At 37.6% G+C, this 20,191-nt stretch overlaps 1 protein-coding gene across 3 annotated transcripts in view; it reads right to left on the reverse strand.

The window, feature by feature from the left end:
- The window catches only part of LOC120068002 (HEAT repeat-containing protein 6), a 67,849-nt gene that overhangs the window by 33,781 nt on the left and 13,877 nt on the right, over nt 1–20,191 (reverse strand). For all 3 annotated transcript variants that reach the window (XR_005479066.1, XM_039019661.1, XM_039019660.1), the window contains exons 8-13: nt 15,617–15,696; nt 15,484–15,535; nt 15,161–15,314; nt 11,236–11,323; nt 7,677–7,779; nt 7,506–7,596 (exon numbers count right to left, since the gene is read on the reverse strand). Coding sequence is in view for 2 of the 3 variants with exons in the window: in XM_039019661.1 (XP_038875589.1) it covers nt 7,506–7,596; nt 7,677–7,779; nt 11,236–11,323; nt 15,161–15,314; nt 15,484–15,535; nt 15,617–15,696 (568 nt within the window). In the remaining variant the exon portion in view is untranslated. The remainder of the gene's footprint in view (nt 1–7,505; nt 7,597–7,676; nt 7,780–11,235; nt 11,324–15,160; nt 15,315–15,483; nt 15,536–15,616; nt 15,697–20,191) is intronic.

Here is a 20,191-nt window from a genome sequence, read left to right on the forward strand (position 1 = left end):
AGGCTGAAAGTTCTAATCACCTTAAAACAGCTCTTAGTACAACCCATGTTTTAGGTTTTCCTGATTTTAATAAACCCTTTGAAGTCTCCGTGGATGCTTCAAGTATTGGGATAGGAGCTGTCCTTAGCCAAAACAAACACCCTATTGATTTTTTTAGTGAAAAACTTAGTTTACCTAGGCAAAAATGGTACACTTATGAACAAGAGCTTTACTCGGGAACATTATCTTCTAGGCAAAGAATTCATTTTATTAACTGACCATTCTTCATTAAAATTTCTACAATCTCAAAAATCTATTAGTCGTATGCATCATAGGTGGTTACAATTCCTTCAACGATTCGATTTAGTTATAAAACATACTCCAGGTAATATCAACAAAGTGGCAGACGCATTAAGTAGAAAAGGTACACTTCTAACCCTCCTTCATGGTGAAATTATTGCTTTTAATCATTTAAAAGATTTATATTCTACTAATAAAGATTTTAAAGGCATATGGTATAACTGTTCTTCTCACCTTCCAGCAAAAGACTTTTATATTTTTTATGGATTTCTTTTTAAAAATGACACTCTTTGCATACCATACACATCACTTATAACAGTTTGGATAATGCAGTTTGGAACCCTAAATTGTTCCTTGGTGCTGCAGAAAAAGCTGCCTTGCTTTTCTATCTCCCCCAATTGGTGTGTCCTTTGTAAATCAGCTGAAGAAGACCTTCAACACTTATTCTTTGACTGCTGTTTTGCCTTCAACTGCTGGAAAGAATTCCTTAATTGCTTCAACACTTCTTGGGTCTTTGATATTTCTTTTAGAAGCAATGTACAACAATTACTTTCAGGTCCTATTCTGAAGAAATACTCCAATTTACTATGGATTAATGGGGTAAAAACAGTGCTGGTTGAAATCTGGTTTGAAAGAAATCAAAAAGTGTTCAATGGGAATGAAACTCCTTGGTTTACTCGATTTGAGGCGGCAAAACTCAATCCCTCTCTTTGGTGCTCCCTTTCTAATTGCTTTGAAGCCTATTCCTTGCAAGACATAAGTTTAAATTGGCAGTCTTTCTTTCAAATGGAAGAATAATCGAAGCTTCGGCGATAGAGACAGCAGCTTTTCTTTCATTAGTATTCTTAATTGTCTAAATTTCTTGATGTAATTTAGATTTTTGTAGCCTAGTTCTATACTTTGTCCGGTTGCAAGATTTTCCTTGTATTGTCTCATTAGACTGCTCTTATATAAGCCATTGATGGCTTTCTCTAAATGTCGGATATGATGAGGGTGCTATGGGGGTGTCAACACCTACCGATCCTTTGGTTTCCAGTTTGGTTTCTTTGTATTTGCCTTTATTATCAAAGTACTCATCTCTTGTACTATAATTATTGATTAATAAAGATTGTTTCCTTTTAAAAAAAAAAAAAAAATCAAAGGAAGCACATTCCAATGGTTTAGCTGGACATTTTGGTAGGGACAAGACTTTTGCTTTATTGTCTTCAAAATTTTTTTGGCCACAATTAAAGAAAGATGTTATTAATTTTGTTAAACGGTGTTTTATCTGTCAAAGTCTGAAGGTTCTAGCACAAACCAAGGACTTTATTCTCCTTTACCTATACCAAAAAATATATGGGAGGACCTCTCAATGGATTTTGTCCTTGGTTTACCTAGAACTCAAAGAGGATATGACTCTATTTTAGTAGTTGTTGATAGATTCAATAAAATGGCACATCTTTTTGCTTGCAAAAAGACTAATGACGCTTTGAATGTTGCAAACTTATTTTTTAGGGAAATTGTTCGATTACATGGAATACCAAAGAGCATTGTATCCGATAGAGACGTCAAATTCATGAGCTACTTCTAGAAATCTTTATGGAAACCTTTCAGCACCAACTTTCTTTTTAGCTCTACGAGCCACCCTCAAACAGACAGGCAAGCCGAGGTTACAAATAGAACACTTGACAACCTCCTAAGATACTTAAGTGGAGACAAGCCCCGACATTGGGATCTAACCCTAGTGCATGCTGAATTTGCTTTCAACAACATGGTAAATCATTCCACGGGGAAATGCCCATTCGAAATAATCTACACTCAAGTACCAAGACTAACTCTAGATCTTGCTAACTTGCCTATTTCAGTCGACTTAAGTACTGAAGCAAATATTATGGCTGAAATAGTGAAGAAAATCCAAGAAGAAGTCTGCCAACATTTGGAAGAAACTACTAATTTTTCTAAAGCTGATCAACACAGACGAGCTATTGAATTTAAGGTTGGAGACTTGGTGATGGTACATTTAAAGAAAAGCAGATTACCAACTGGACAGCACTCAAACTCACAAACAAGAAGATTGGACTCTTTCCTATCATCGAAAAGTTGGGAACTAATGGCTATCGCATTGATCTACCTCCTACAATGAAGATTAGCTCAACATTGATTGTATCAGATATACATCATTACCATCTACCAGATGGCTTTGAGCTCGCACAAACAAACTCAGTGACGAGTTTGATCTTCTCGGGCAGATAGAGTCGATGTAGTAGAAGAGTTATAACTCTTTTAAGTTGCTCTTAATTAATTATTTTTTATAAGCATTTGGTTGTTTCATAAGTTTAGTCCAGTTGGTTAGAGATTTTTATTTTTATTTTTATTTTTTTTATAAGAAAAACTTTCATTGAGAAAAAAAAAAAAGAATACAAGCCCACAAAAAAGGAAAATCCCATTACAAGAAAAGACTCCAACTAAACAAGATCATGTCAATCGAATAGTTATAAAAAACCTTCGAAATCAAAGCCCAATGAGACACATGAAAGCGAACAAGAGACCAACTCTCTCTAGCATCCCTCTCAAGCCCCTTAAATACCCTACTATTCCTTTCACCCCACAAAACCCAAACTGTAGCACAAACACTAGCAAGCCAGAGAAAACGCCCTCTCTTCTCAAACGGCGGATTGGGGAGGAACTCCCCAATCATCTTTCTAAAACCTCTGTGACGAGCACACATCCACCCAAAAGTTTGGAAAAAGTAGCCCCAAACAAGGCTCACAAACTCACAGCGCCAAAGAATATGATCCAAGTCTTCCTCCACCTTCTGGCAAAGAATACAACAGAAGGGGCCAACCAACGAAAGCATCTTCCTTACATGCCTATCCAAAGTACTGATACGCCTGTGAAGAACCTTCCAAGTAAAGAATCTAATCTTTCTAGAGATCTTAATCCTCCATAAGGACGAAAAAATCGACGCATCAAAGGAGAAGGATTAACCAGACACTAAAAAAATGACTTGCACGAGAACCCATTCAGAGGATCAGGGCTCCAAACTCACATCTCGCCTCCCTAGACATAAGGGATGACTCTCGAGGAGAGAAAGGAGAGCAACCACATCCGTTGTTTCCCTATTGGAAAGAGCACGACAGAACCTGAAGGAAAACGAACAAGAGCTCCCTGTCCACACAAGAAAGTTGGCCACAAAATGATTTTTAAACGAGGACAGATGGTATAACCGGGGAAATGCCCCACATAGGGGTTTCTCCTCCACCCAATGATCTTCCCAAAAATACGTCTCTCTACCATCCCCCACCACACACCAAACCCAAGGAACAAAAGAAAGGAGCTCTTTTGAAATATCTTTCCAAAGATTCCGAAAGGCGCCTTCAATCCCTTTATCCAACCACTCGAAAGGGTTTTACATTTACTTTCAATAATCCTTCGCCAAAGAGAGTTGGGCTCTGCGGAAAAGCACCTGAGCCATTTGGCTAAAAGGGTTTTGTAACGGACCTTTAGGTTCCCAAATTCTAACTCCCCCAAAGAAACCGGTTTTTCAACGACCTCCCATCTAATGAGGTGTGAGCCTTTTCCTTTACCTTCATCAATCCCTTCCCAAAGGAAGTTACGCATCAACCTCCCCAAGTACCTACACACCTCACCTGCAACTCTAAAAGGGAAAAGAAATAGACCGGAATTCCACTCAAGATAGGCTTGATCAGAGTTAGGCGACCTGCTTTAGAAAAGAAACTCTTTTTCCAAGAGGCAAGCCTACTCCAAACTTTGTCTACCACAGGGTCCCACAAGGAAACACACTTAGGACTACTCCCGAAAGGATGACCCAAGTAAGAAGAAGGAAGGATCCCAACTTCACAAGCAATCCACTCAGCCCATCTTCTAATCTTACCCTCATCGCTATTGATCCCCAAGACACTACACTTTCCCCTATTAATCTTCAGACTAGACATCTCCTCGATGAAAGCCAACACATGATTCAGCATCAAGAACGAATTTCCATTACCAGAGCAGAAGAAGAGTGTCATCCGCAAATTGAAGATGGGAAAGGGTTACCCATTCGCTCCACCTTAAAAGGCTCAATGATACTTCCTTCGACGCGCTTACTCACCATCCTACTGAGGACATCCACCATAATGATAAAAAGAAAAGGGGGAGGGGGTTTCCTTGCCTCAGACCCGGCAACACCATCACTTTTCAATCCCACATCCACATCCACTTATAACCAAAACCTTTACACTTTAAAACCATATCCAAGAAATCCCAATCCACATGGTCATAGGCTTTCTCAAAATCGATCTTAAACAACACCCTTTCCTTTTTCCTAGCCCTATAGTCCTCAAAAGTCTCGTTCGCAATTAGAGCTTGATCCAAAATTTGCCAACCCACAACAAAAGCCCCTTGAGTTTCCGAAATAGTTAAAGGAAGAACCCTCTTCAACCGATTTGCCAAAATTTTTGCAAGGATTTTGTACACATTTGTAACAAGACTAATCGGCCTAAAGTCCTTGACCCTAGTCACAGACTCCTTTTTAGGAATCAAACAAAAAAGGTTTCAGACAAATAATTATTTAAAGTTCCCCTTTCGTAAACTCACTGAACAATTTTACAAAATCCTCCTTCACAACAGACCAAATTTCTTGGTAAAAAGTCCCAAGAAGTCCCAATCCACATGGTCGTGGTAAACCCATCCGGCCCCGACGACTTCAAACTATCATTCCCAAAAACACCCAATTTTATCTCCTCGACAGAGAAATGCACGGACAACCCTTCTTTCCCCTCCTCAAAAATTGGGTTCCAATCTACCCCTTAAACAAAGGGCTTAGTCGACACCTCTAGGCTATACAACTTCAAGAAGAAGCTAATAACTCCCTCCTCAATCTTTTTCTCCTCCTTTAGAGTCTCCCTGAAATCATTAACCAATAGTTCAATTCTATTCCTACTCTTTCAACCACTCGCCACTCTATGGAAAAGCAATGTATTACAATCCCCCTCCTTGGCCCAAGCCGACTTCACTCTGTCTTCAGTTTCCTTTCTAATCACTTTCGTAAAGAGAATCTTCAAGGATTCCCTTTCAGCTTTCAAAGAGTCATCGAGGAGACCCTCCAACTCCTTATCATCCAACCCGTTAATCTTAACCAAAAGTTCTTGTTTTTGGGCTTTAATATCACTGAAAATCTCTTTATTCCAAGTTCTTAGTCTCTTTTGCACCGCTCTCAATTTGCCCATAAATTTGTAACTCTCCCACCTTCCCATCATAAGTTCCCTCCACCAACTAGGAATCTAGGACTTAAACAAAGGATGTTGCATCCACTCTCAAAACGAAAAGGGCAAGGCCCCCAATTCTGACAACCCAACGTAAGGATAATAGGCCAATGATCCGAGGTTACTCTCAGCCCCACCAACCATCAAAACTCCCTAGACCTTTGAATCCAGTCCAAAGATAACAAGGCTATATCAATCCTACTTCTAGCTCTCCTGTTGGCCCAAGTAAACGAACCATTCAAAAGAGGAGGATCAACCCACTTCTTGCCTTCGATAAAATCTCTCCTACCTCTCCCAGAGGAGCTCTCTCAGCCTAAGAGCGAGTCATATTAAAATCACCCACAATACACCAAGTCGACCCACAAATCCCAGACAAATCACCTAACTCATTCAAAAAATGATCTCGGCCTCGAACTCTAGGAGGGCCATACACTCCTGTCACCCAAACATCCTCACCATCTTTCCATTTGAACAAAATGGACAACGAAAAATCCCCCTTAATAACTTCCAGAGTAGAAAATGTGCAACTATTCCACATGACCAAAATACCACCGGACTTCCCCATTGCATCAATACTTTCCCATTCCACCCTTCTAAATTTCCATAAGCTACCAATTAAAAGTAACTCAAAGTCACTCCACTTAGTCTCCATCAACAACACGATGTCAGTATTCTCTTGTCTCAAAACCTCCTTGATAAGACTTCTCTTATCCCGCCCCCTGGCCCCTCTCACATTCCACAAGGTAATTTTCATCATTGAGAACGGGAAATACCTACTTCCATGGAAGCTTTCTTTCTACCATAGTTAACTGATCGAGTTTACACAATCCCCTATCCACCTTATTCTTCCCCTCCCCATAACCTTTTCTCCCTCCCCTCCCCTTCCTTTAGGCCAAGAAGAAGCCTTCGGTTCTTCCACAACAATTGTATCTACCTTTTTAACTCCAATCGATGCCAAAGCTCTCCAACCAACGGGCCAACTGCCAAAAGATTCCCCTCAAGGCAACGAATACAGCACCAAAAGAGGGTTGGAAGGGAGATGGCTAGATTTAATGTCTCTTTAGAGGCGTCAATTACTAAACCTTTTTGTAACTATGAGCTTAGTGTTGTTCTTTTGGATTGGAGTCCTTTTTGTAGCTAGTGTCAAAACCTTATGTTTTTTGTCGAGCTTGGTTATTTTTGTTTGCCATTATATATTATTCCATTTGTCTTAATGAAAGCATGGTTTCTTACCAAGAAGAGGGAAAAATACACCCACAACAACAACTAACTAAGACGTCAATCCTAAACCACCACACCCACCCATGACAATCTCCACCCATCTGGACAACATGAGCACAAGGATGAGTCATGAAGTAAAAGTACACCCAAACCATTATATTTTATTGAAGAAACTGTGGCACCTTACATCCCAAGCAAGCCACCCTTTGAACTCCAGGCTCCCCCATATAACATCAACGAACAAAGGCAAAGGTGAACTCATATGAAAAAGTAAGATTGGCCAAGGTAACAGGACAAGTAGGGTGAGAAGTATTTAAAACGATATATAAAGGAGAACCCTATTATGGTACATATAAATTGACAGTAATGATTTGTCTTTATTGTAATTTTACTAATTCTAGTTTAAGACTTCTATATATGCCCCAATATATATGAAATTATACATATAAAATTGGACAAGTTATTACTTATTACGCTGTATTTTGTCTCAAATTAACTTAGCCAGTCTGTTAAAATAATCAGCACGGCCAGTTAAAGCATCCAGCAGACTATCAAAAAGAACTAATAAATAAAATAAATAAATGTATGTTTTTGACTGAGAATAAAAGTAGAGAATAATTAAAGCCCATAAGAACTAAATTAATTGAGAACATCACCCAAAAATCTCTCTGATGCTAAACCACAACTGTTGAAAAAATAATATAGTATTTAAGAACTGGTTAGAAAATACAGAAAATTAACCAGAAAACACAAGCCAACCTGAGGATATTTGTTTGGAAAGCATCTCTTTTACACAAGGTGATGACTGTGAAGTAGATAAGGCTACATTTAAGCAACTGATAGCAGCAGCCTATAGCAAATCGAATAGCAATACTAGTAAACAACTACATAAAACAAAAATCAGAGTAAGGTTCCAAAAAAAATTCTAACCAGCAGGTCAGTTTGATCACTTTTGAATGGAAAGCCCTCTTCAATTGTTGCTTGTAAAGCTTTTACCATGTTCGGCAACAACTCTTCAGGCATCCTTGGATATCTGAAATAACAGGATCTTTCAACATATTAGGATCCATAACTAGGAGACGAAGCACGTGGATCACACACGTGAAAAAAGACCTATGATTAGAACTCATACCAACATCAAATGGTCAGGACTTTCACCTTTCCTTTCCACTTTGATACAAAGCACAAAATCCATTTGATATAAACGTTTGAATCTTGTTAATAAAAACATACATGTGTTATATGGGGATAGATGGTTTGTTTCTTTCGTTTATGATCATGCATGGGTCTTCTTCATGAAAGAAAAATTTGAAGTTCCATCAAAATTTCAGAAGACTCAATAGTATGATCCAAACTCAATACTAGACAAAAATTCGTGTCCTCAAAAAAAAAACAATGTAAAATAACTTTTTAGTTTGTCCCTTGGTGTAACCCATCAGACGAATGAATTTTCCATCTTAGCTCTTGTGTAGACACTCCACAGAAAAACAAGATCTCCTTGAAGTCACTCATTGTCTGATGTTTTCTACTAATGTTCCCAAGTTTTATTGAGGATAGGCAATTCACATTCATTGTCTGATGTTTTCTACTAATGTTCCCAAGAAGGCATGAGATATGCACTAGATCATGAGATATGCACTAGATCATGAGATATGCCCCAAATTTTATTGAGGATAGGAAATTCATAAGGTTTTCTTTCAAACATTTTTTCATCTTCGAGTTTAGTCCCTTGATTTGGTCCCAAAAGTGTTCTACAAATGTATCTCATAATGGTATTGTTATCTCCCAAAGGAAATATGCACTAGATCTTCTTAAATAAATATGTTTGGGTGCAAACCAGAAAATATTCTTATGATCTCACAACAAAACTTGGACTTAGTCATGAAATTGCACCAGCTGATAAGGGCAGAGACCAACCTTGATAGGGCGTCTCATCTTTCTCACACACATCCAGATTTTGGATTCGCTGTCAACATGGTGAGTAAATCTATGCATCATCTAATGAAGGGCACATGGAAGTTGTATATATAATTCTTAGAAATTTGAAGACGAAAGTTAAGGATTATTCTTTAGAGAAACTGACGAGAAATGTTCAAGTGTATTCTGATGCAGACTAAGTAGGTGTTAATATAGATAGAAAATTTATCAAAGGTTACTGCTCCTTTGTATGGGATAATCTTGTAACATGGAGAAGCAAAAATTCATTTGTGGTTGCTAAAAGTAGGGCAAGAGCTGAATTCAAAGCACTTGCTCATGGCATGTGTGAAGGTGTATAGATCGAGAGAGTTCAAAGTGAATTAGGAAAAAGATTCTTCATCACTAATACACAGATCGAGAGAGTTCAAAGTGAATTAGGAAAAGATTCTTCATCACTAATACAAATGATGTGTAACAATCAAGTTGCAATAAGCATTGCAAAGAATCTCATTCACCGTCATGAAGTCTTTAAAATTACGGCGGTTTACATTTTAAAGACGGTTTTGTAATTTAAAAAACTATCTCCAACTTAATTTTTTTAATCTTTAAGGTCTTTTTAAGCTTGTACCAAGATTGCATTTTTTTTTTCTTTTTCCTTTTAGGATAGTGACTAATGAATGGTTTTTTTCTTTTTCCTTTTTTTTAGAGAAGAAACATTTCATTAAAAAAATGAAATAAAGGGAAACCCCAAACACCTATAGGTGATTACAAAAACATTTTCAATTGAAAATTAAATAAGAAAGAGTAAAGTTCTTAAAAGGGTGCCCAAATTTGCACCAATAAAAAGCGGTAGATAAAACAAGATCAATAAAAGAGTCGAAAGATGAGCTGGAGTCCCTAAAGAAGCACTTGTTACATTCACCCCATGAGATCCAAAAAAAAGTACGGCCCACCAAGCCGTCTTCTTTGTGCCAGTGAAAGGGTGTCCCACCAAAAGGGAGTCAAGAATGTCTAAAATATTATGGGAACAAACGATTGACCACCCAAAAGCGTCCAAAATATCGTACCAGAAGCGGGAGGCAAAGGGACAATGCATGAACAGATGAGTAGGGGGCTCAACCTAAATATTGCACATAACACACCAAGAAGAAGAGAGATACATAGAAGGCATACGACGCTGGAGACGATCCGTAGTATTGATGGCACTATGACTAAGCTCCCAAAAGAAAATTTTAATTTTCTTAGGGTAATGATCCCGCTAGATGACAGAGTATAAATCTCTCGCAGGAGGCTCAGAAAAAACCATTAAGTCATCGATGAGAGATTTCACGGAAAATGAAGAAGATTGACCAATTAACCATCTCCACGAATCGGGAACAACACAAAATCTGACAATAGATGGTAATAGAGATAATGAAGCCCATTCGTGAATTTCATAATCACGAAGATTACGACGAAGACGCAAGTTCTAAGCCTCAAAATCCACAAGCCACACCTCAGCCACCAAAATATCAAGAGACCTAGTAAGTCGAAACAAACGAGGGAAAACCACAGAGAGAACACCACAACTAAGCCAATGTTCTTTCCAAAAAGAAATAGTAGAATCCGTGCCAAGGGATCACTGAGTGCGAGAACAATTCCTTTTCCTTTTAGGAGAATCGAATGATTCTAGTGCATTAATAAGATATAGAAAATTTAGCAATTTTCAATCTCCCATAATTTAGCATGAGAAGAATATTGATTGTAGGATCCTCCCAATCTCTTAATCTTTAGGTACTAAAATTAATTAATTGATTGATTAATTAAAAAAACAAAAACAAAAAAAAAAACGACAATGAAGACGACGATAATGTCGACAACAATGACAACAACATAAGTGGGGCCTTAGCTAAAGCAAGCATTTTTCTAAACCAAGAAACACTTTAGACTATGGGTTCATTATGTGGAAGTAAGAGTTATTCGCTAGTTTTTTTGTAGAATATGCTAACAAGAAAATTGATTTCTCTATGGATCTAATGTAAAGGTGGGTCAAGAATTTGTTTTAAATGTGTTTGAATTGTTTCACCCAAGGAAGAAAATTCTCAAAACATTCAATGGTGACATGGAAGATGAGTCTTTTATTGCTTTTGATGGCTATGATTTTAGATGTTGACTAAACAAAAAAAAATACATTTCTTAACTTAGGCAAATTTTCAGCAAATCGAAGATTCCATCACTCTAATTGAAGTGGTGCTACAACAAGCTAAAGAACATATTTCTGAGTCATTAAGAGAAGTAGTTGGATGCTCCTTTATCTTTTAATATTCAAGATCAAGTTATCTTTTTAAGAGGAAAGGAATATCGTAGTGTGTAATTAGTATTTAGTAGTAAATTTGTAATTTTAAGTTTTAAGTTTTAGAATGTTAAATAGTCTCTCTTAACATTTGAACTAAAAATACATGTTTGCACCAACAAAACAAGTCAACTTGAACTTAATGAACAAATGAATAATATCTAAAAAGAAAGTTCAACATTCCATATAAAATAAGGAAAGATATTAATCAACAATGAGACATATGAAAAGATTACATACGGAGTAGATGATATCAGATGCAAAAGAATCTTGAACAAGATTGTCAGCAATCTACCATGAGTTGAACGTTGGATCAAGTACAGAACACCTATACCCAAAAATACTTGTGCATTTATAAATGGAAGGGAAAAGCACAAGGAACAGGAATGTGGAGATGAAAGGAGAAAATAACACCAGAAGATAAGAGAAAGGTGGTTAACAAATGCAAGTTATTTGGAGGGGGACTTTACTAATCTAATGAAACAATTCAATGCTGAACCCTACTTCACAATGAGACATTAGAAGTACTGAAAGTGAAACCCTACTGCTGCAACAATATAATGCAGAACAGATTAGAAATGAATACACTAAGAACACAAATAGAGATATGGTGAGGAAAGTGAAAATTTGTGGTATATATAATTGGAAACAAATTAAAATGTAAGGGCCTACAATAAGGTTAAAATTGGAATAATCTCTCTATGGCTCAGCAAGAGGAATCACTTGCGCTCAAAGAAGGGTAGGCAGTAAGCTTACTTCAGTGTAGGCAGTGTTTTAAAAGTCGCGGTCAGGCGCACGCCTAGGCTCAAGGCACAACGCTGGCGCCTCGCCTTGGAAAGGTGAGGCACACGAGGGAAGAGAAGACGCGCGCCTTCCATGAAGCATCGAGGCGCACTTAGGCGCGCCTATGCCCTTTTTTCTTAATACTATTTAAATAACGTTTTAAATATAATATATATATATATATATAATTTTTAAACCTAAATCTCCAACAAGTCACGTACGAATGACGGTTGCACTGCACAAAAAATAAAATCTTATTGGACAGTTGCTTCTTCACGGTTCCATCTCTAACAATTCGGTAAGTCTTTTCATCTTCTTCTTCCTCTTTCTCTTCTTCTTCTTTCTTCACCAAATCTTCCTCTTTTCATCTCCATTCACGATTCCTAAAAAAAAAAAAACAGAACTTCTCTTCTCCTTTTTCTTCTTCTTCGATTCTTCATTCTCATTCACGGTGGTTTCTTCAAAAGAAAAAAAATAAAATCAGAACTTCTCTCCTCTTCTTCATTCACGATTCTTCAAAAAAAAATAAAATAAAATAAAATTCACTCTCTTCTTCTTCTTCTCCTTCTTCTTCTTCTTCTTCTTCTTTTTCACGGTTTCTTCAAAAAAAAAAAAAAAAAAGAAATTCAGACTGTCTCTTCTTCTTCCTTCATTCAGGGTCTCTTCAAATAAAAATTCAGAACTATCTCTTCTATTCCAAACTTTAGTTACTTTCTTCTTCTTCTTCTTCTTCAAATCAAATCAAAGTCTCCAAAAAACAGAGAGTGAGATGTGTCCAGTTCTGTTTTTTTCTTCCAAAAAAACAGAAAGTGTGACGTACGTGCCGGTGTCCAGCCCTGTTTTTCTTCAAAAAACAGAAAAGAAAGCCCTTTTTTTTTGCTGCCAGCCACCATTACTTTGCTATCACATTGGAATCTTTGTTTTGTCATCAAAAAACAAAGAAAGGCTTCAAAACAGAGAAGAAAACTCTACAAAACAGCAGTCGTCATCAAAATTCTGGTACGTCTTGGCTCCCAAATCCCAAATCCTAACTTTTGTGATCAATTTTTTAAGGTAGTTACTAATCAAGTTAAGTTTCTAATAATTAGATGGTTGAGGACGGTATAAGAAAGGATCCGGCATGGAAATATGCAAAATTGCAAAATGATCAAGATGTTAATACATTAGTGTGTGCATTTTGTTCAAAAATAACAAAAGGAGGATTGGTGGAAAAACAGCAAATGGAGCAAAGAACAACAAGGAAAACGGGTTCAAACAATTTTGTTGACAACTTTTTGGAATACCATCGTATTTGCTCTTAAAGTATCCGGCCCTTTATTGCGAGTACTTAGGTTGGTGGATGGCAAGAAGAAGCCTCCTATGGGATACATTTATGAGGCTATGGATAGAGCTAAGAAGGCCATTGCCAAATCCTTCATGGTAAGGAAGAAAAGTACAAAGATATTTTTACAATAATTGATCGACGATGAGAGCTTCAGTTGCATCGTTCTTTGCATGCAACGGGATATTATCTAAACCCAGAATTCTATTATTCAAATCCAAATATTCAAGCTGATGATGAAATTGTTAATGGGTTGTATTCATGTATAACAAAGATGGTTGTTTCCTTGGACATTCAAGACAAGATACTTAGAGAGCTAACCAAATACAAGAAAACTGAAGGACTATTTGGACAGTCTTTAGCAATAAGACGGAGAGACGAAATATCTCCAGGTAAACTTTAACTTAAAGTCTTTGATTAAAGTACATTGAATATCATTTCGAATTGAAAGTTACTAATAAAGTTTTGATCTATAGTAGAATGGTGGGATGATTTCGAACAATCAACTCCAAACTTGCAAAAGTTTGGAGTGAGAATTTTAGGTCTCACTTGTAGTGCCTCTGGATGTGAACGTAATTGGAGCGTTTTTTAACAGGTTAGGTATCTTCTATTATTTGCAGTGCCTCTAGTGTGAATGTAATAGAAGTTGACAATGAAATCTTTATTGTGTATACTTGCAGCTTCATAGCAAGAAAAGGAATAGACTTGCTCAAAGTCGTCTAAATGACTTAGTATTCATAAAATATAATAGAGCATTGACGCGTCGATATAATATTCGAGACATCATCGACCCTATCTCTTTAAAAGAGATAGGTGATAGTAATGAGTGGCTTATTGGAAGAATGGATGACGATTTAGAGGAGGATGATGTTCTTGTTTTTTACGAAGATTCTTTAACATGGGGCGATGTTTCAAGAGCTGCTGGTGCAAAAGAACTTAGTTATTATTCTAGAGCTGGTACCTCAAGAACTAAGTCTAAGACTAACGCTTCATGTTCATCTTCATCTTCCACACAACCACCGTCCCAACCCACCCCCACACTAGTTACTTTGGATGACTCTGAAACCGACGAAGAAGATATAGATGGTTATAAGTCGAGACGAAGAGAATAAGGATGAAGACCTATTTAGTGAAGTTGAGTTCGATATTTAGGATTTTAGTATTGTATTTGTGATTGTTTTTGTGTTGTTTCACTTAACTTGGTGTTGAATGACAATGAGTCAATGACTAATATTTAAATCTTATATATCTCTTGTTTTTTTTTGTATATTCTTCTTTAAGTCACATTTCTATCCATCTATATTTTTGGTTGTGTAAATAAACATGTATGTATATATATATATATATATTTTATATATAGTGTGCCTCACGAAAAAAAGCCCACGCCTTTTTGTGCGCCTTGCGCCTAGGCTCCAGAGGACCCTTGCACCTTAGTGTGCCTTAGGCATTTTAAAACACTGAGTGTAGGCAGTTCCCACAAACCTCTAAACCATTATTTATCAGTCTTTAAAGCCTCTGTAAAGTAACAAAATTGACCGGCTATGCGCCAATTTCGTTCAAAATGTGCTGTTCTCTTGTAAAAAACTTGAGCATTGTTTGTTAGCCTCTGCAGTCTAATTTTAGGTAATTCCCATGGCTTTTACTACTATAACACCTTCCCAGCTATGATTTCTTTTTTTCATTCTCATCACCCCAAAATACATTATGTTATAGATACTACTTTTGATGGAAAGGAACAACCACATATTGTCCAAGACCAAGAGACCAATTGACCAGCATGATTTCTTTTTCCGTTCTCGTCACCCCAAAATACAAAATGTTGTAGGTAATACTTTGGATAGAAAGGAACCAAGACCGAAAGACCAATTGACCAGCTTCAGGATAGCAACATTTATGGACAAGAAAGTGTAAATACTTCTGCAATTACTCTCTTCCCAATATGCAGACCAAGTGGATAGCATTCATGTAGCTCCTGGGACCCTTCTACTTTCCAGTCACTTAATGGAAAGTGATTTTTCTTATTTTAAAAATAAATAAACAAAATAAGATAAAACCAAGTACCTGTATGGAGTTGCATTAGTATCTGCCCAAGGGAAATCGAAAGAGGCATAAAGGATCCACATTTAGCTGGATCTCTGTATTCTGCAATCTGCAAGGAAATGGAAGTAGTCCTATCCAACATAACAACCAGGGCTGCAGCAGCCGCTATCTGGGCCTGGGCAAGCCAAAGCAGTATGTAATAGATAGAGCACCTAGCATTACTGGATGAATAAAATAACAAAATAGATACAGAAGAAAAAATTGAGAACGAGCCACCCTTTCAGCCTGTTTTCAGTCAAAACATTGGATTTTGGTTAAACAATTACAGTAAACAGTACATGTACCTTCAGAGATGGATCAAATAGAAGACATGTCATTAAAGTTGCGTCATATTTCCTACAAGAACATATCAAGGACGCAGATGAAATAAGTATGCAGATCGCAATAAATGGACAGAGAAGAAAAAATAAGACCTACCTTGGCAGCAGAACATCCCGAGTTGGCAAAAGAAGTGTCCATTGGCTGGTGAATGCTTTGGGGTCAGCTTGGCAAAGATCCTATCAACCAAACGTAACACAACATAAAAACTTTGGAGTTCATAAAAAACAAGAAGAATAATTCCATGTCTGGTTTTTTTTTTCTTTTAAATAAAAAACATTTCATAAATGAATGGAATAGGGAAGCCCCAACACCTAATAATTCCATGTATGGTTGACATAAATAAACTGCTAATAGTTTTCTTACACTCTAGAACTATGACTTTTCAGCAACTGATTTTGTTTTTTTTTTTTTTATTTATGGGGGGGGGGCGGGGGGGGGGGGGGGGGGGGGTAAAAGAAAACATCTTTGATAAGTGAAAATTACGAAATCAAGGGAAGACCCCAAACACATAAAGGTGATTACAAAGAACGCCAATTATTGACTAAAAAAAGATAAGCTATAATGAATGAAAGGATGCTTAATTCTGCATCAAGAAAAAGCAGTAGACAGAACCAACTCCATAAAACTAATACAGGATGAAGAGGTGTCACGAAAAAGCCTTCTATTTCTTTAACCCCACAAACAACAAAAGCAAACAGGCAGTAGGGCCAGCCAAATCGCCTTCTTTGTATCACCAAAAGGATGACCCATCAGTAAGGAAACCAGAATATCAAAAATGTTATTAAGGCAAGTAAAGGATCATCCAAAGGCCGAGAAAACAATGTCCCAAAAGCTGGCAGCAAAGGCCAATGCCAGAATAAATGAACTTGAGATTCAGCATGTCGATGTCAAATGTGGTACCAAGAAGGAGAAATAGACATATAATGCAATCCGCACGGCAGACGATTAGCAGCGTTGATGGCACCAAAACTAAGCTCGCAAAGGAAGATCTTAATCTTTTTTGGATAACGGTCTTTCCAGATCACATAGTAAAAATCAAACAAAATAGGATCCACTGTGCCTACCAAATCAGTCATAAGGGATTTAACAGTAAAAACCGAAGATGGATCAAGAGGTCAAAACTATGAATCGGGAAAGGATCGAAGCTAACAGAGGCAAGGTGCTAAGATAAGGAAGACCATTCAAAAATCTCCAATTCAATTAACTTACGCTGTAATTGTAAATCCCAAGCACGTGTAGATGAAATCTACACATTGGCCACAATAACCTCCTAATGAAGAGCAATACAAAAAAACGAAGGATAAGTTGTGGAGACAACACCACAATTAAGCCAAGAGTCGTTCCAAAATGAAGTAATCACACTATTACCAATGCAACCACGAATACAATCAGCAACTAAACCAAGGAACGGACAAATAAACCTCCAAGGGGCTTTGGCTCCCTCGAGTGGTAGATGGAGGCCGCAATCAAAAGAATAATGCTTAGCCCCAATCAGACATCGCCATTAAGCATCCGCTCAATTAAGACCCACCAAATCCACTTAGCAGGGAGAGCTGAACTACGATATTTAAAGTTATCAATACCAATGCCACCCAAAAGTTGAGGATGCTGAGAAATCTCTCAATTAACATTATGCATACTACCATCACCTCTAAAACCTTCCCAAAAGAAATCACGAACCAACTTATCCAAACAAGTAATGACAGAAGGATCCTTATATAATGACAAGCAATATGTAGGAAGGCTAGAAAGAGTTGCCTGAATGAGAGTATGTTTGCCACCCTTAGAAGAAAAAAAAAAGGCGTACTTCCAATTATGAAGTTTATGCATAAATCTCCCCACCACCGGTTGCCAAAAGCCAATAGATTTAGAATTTCAACCCAAAGGCAAACCTAAGTCTGTAGTTGGCCAGAAACCCCTTTTGCAACCAAAAGAACTAAACAACCAATTAAAATCAGAATAGGTACATGAATCCCGATAAGCTCACTCTTAGCAAATTAATTTTAAGCCCCAAAGCACATTCAAATATACAGACAGTGTCAAATACATTCTTTAACGCATGGCGCTCGACAATGGAAAACAAAAAAGTATCATCATTAAACTGTAAACGGTAAAGAGAGAACATGGAATTCCCAATGGGGTGAATAATAGTAAGACTCAAGGAGGAAATGTGATCAAGAAGACAACTCAAGCAGTCAACAACAATAATAAATAAGAAAGGGGAAAGCGGATCTCTCTGCCTGATACCTTGAGTTGGAATAATACTCCCTCGAGGACGACCATTTACAATAATGGAGTAATTGGCACTAGCTATATATCCTTTGATCTAGGTACGCCAAAGACAACCAAAACCTTTAGCCTTCACCATAGAGTCAAGGAAGCCTCAATCAACGGTATCAAAAGCTCTCTCTAAATCAAGCTTAAGGACCACCCCTGCTTTTTTAGAAAAAGACCAATCATCAATGCGTTCATTAACCATCAAGGATGCATCACAAATCTGTCTATTATCCACAAAGGCAAGTTGGTTGGCTGCAAATCTTAGTATAAGGAAGGACCATCTTAAGCAAATTTGATAGAACGCAAGCAACAATCTTGTAGGCACAAGGAATAATGCTAATCGATCTATAATCCGAAACCGATTTAGATTCCACCTTCTTCGGTATAAAACAAATATATGTCTCATTCAACTTAGCATTAATAACTCCAAAGGTACAGAAATCCTAAATCAAAAGCATCATATCATATTTAATAGTGGACCAGAAAATTTTCAAAAATTCAGCAATAAAACCATCAGGGCCAAGAGATTTGCTAGTTTCAAGTGCAAAGACAGCTAGCAAGACCTCTTCTTCAGTAAACTTCAAAGGGGCGTTCAAGATCATTTGCTTAGGTCAAATTTATAGGACTCCAATTCGATTGGTTGGGAGAAAGCGTTGACTTCTATCCTTAGTAAATAAGTTTGAATAGAAATCCAAAAATTTAGCCTCAATGTCCTGAGCGAACAATAAGCTAGTACCATTCCTGGATAGGATTTCAGATATCGAGCTTTTGTGGCAACAAGCAGCAACAATTTTGTGAAAATTGAGTGTTCTCATCCCCTTCAAGAAGCCACTTAAGCTTACAACGTTGATCATCACTGTGAGGGCCCTTATCTTCCAAATCATCCAACCGGGATAGTTGTGTCACAAGAAAGGGTAATTTGGAAGCCTCAAGTCATTGAGTATAATTCCAATTACAGGTAACAGATTTCAAACCTTGCAGTTTCATCATCAAACCATGACCAAGCTAATTGGTATAGGGTGAAATGTCCACCAATCCTCCACAAGAGTACGAAAAGGTGGAACCTTTTTTTTTTATATAGAAAAATCTACTTGCATTGAGAAAGAATGAAAGAATACAATATAAGGACATACAAAAAAACAAGTCCACAAAAGCAACCCCTAAAGAAACGGTTTCCAGCTAAGCATGATGTTGCCTATGGAATAATTACAAAAGAGCTTCAAAATCAAAGCCCACAGCAACACATGAAACCGAATTAAAGACCAAATCTCACTAGGGTGCTTTTCCAATCCTCTAAATACCCTATTGTTCCTCTCCCCCCCCAAACATCCCACAGCACCGCACACACCCCTGCAAACCACAACAAACGGCCTCTCTCCGAAAGGCAAATGGAGGAGGAATTCTTAGATCGTCGCACGAATATCCTTCTGGCCAATAATCTAAACATCAAACTTCTGCAAAAAGAAAATCCACATCGACCTCAAAACTGACAGCCCTAGAGCAAGTGATCCAGGTCTTCCTCCACCTTCCGATAGAGAATACAACAGACGGACCCATTAACGGAGACTTCTTGGCAAGCCTATCCAAAGTATTCACACGGCCAAGCACAACCTTCCAGGTGAAGAACCTAATTTTCTTTGTTATCTCAATCTTCCAAATCATATCAAAGACTGACTCCAAAGCAAGAGGGGAATCCAATAACAACCTAAAGAAAGACTTACAAGAAAAGCCCTCGAGAAGATTAGGCTTCCATACACGGATATCCCTTCTCCCCTCCCTAAAGTTGCACTCAGCCAATAAGGAAAGAAGAGAGGCAACAACGAAAAGATGGAACCTTAAGCCACGAGTTCTAAAATTTGAAAAAACAAGGGCCTCAAACAATGTTGTAAGTAAGAAACGACCCAGTAAAGACGGGTATTGGGTAGGGCCAAGGCTAGACCAATTGTAATAACCATTCCCCAATAGAATATCGCGTAATTGATAATTGGAGATCCATTGTTTAAAAGCCCGCATACTGGGGGAGATGGTTCTATCATGAGATTTCTCCCAAGACCATCTAATGACATTGAAATTGCCTCCAATCATCCAATTATCCCCTCCCAAACCAGCCAGGTCATCAAATTCTTGCCAACAGTCCGCTTTGTAAACAGTATCAGACGGACCATAGACTGTTGTGAGCCAAAAGGAGAAGTCATCTACCAAAACATGTACAGGGAAAAAGAAGAGGAAAAAAAAAAAAACCTAGATAACCTCATGAATAGAAAAATCAGGTTCACTCCAGAGAATAAGAATACCCCTGATGTGTCAATAGCATCCAGTGTAATCCCACCAATGAAAGTGGAACTCCAAATAGATTTGATTAAAAAGGAGTCAGTTGATGTCAAGTTTGTTTCT

Source organism: Benincasa hispida, chromosome 12 (assembly GCF_009727055.1).
Source record: "Benincasa hispida cultivar B227 chromosome 12, ASM972705v1, whole genome shotgun sequence".
NCBI lineage: Eukaryota > Viridiplantae > Streptophyta > Magnoliopsida > Cucurbitales > Cucurbitaceae > Benincasa > Benincasa hispida.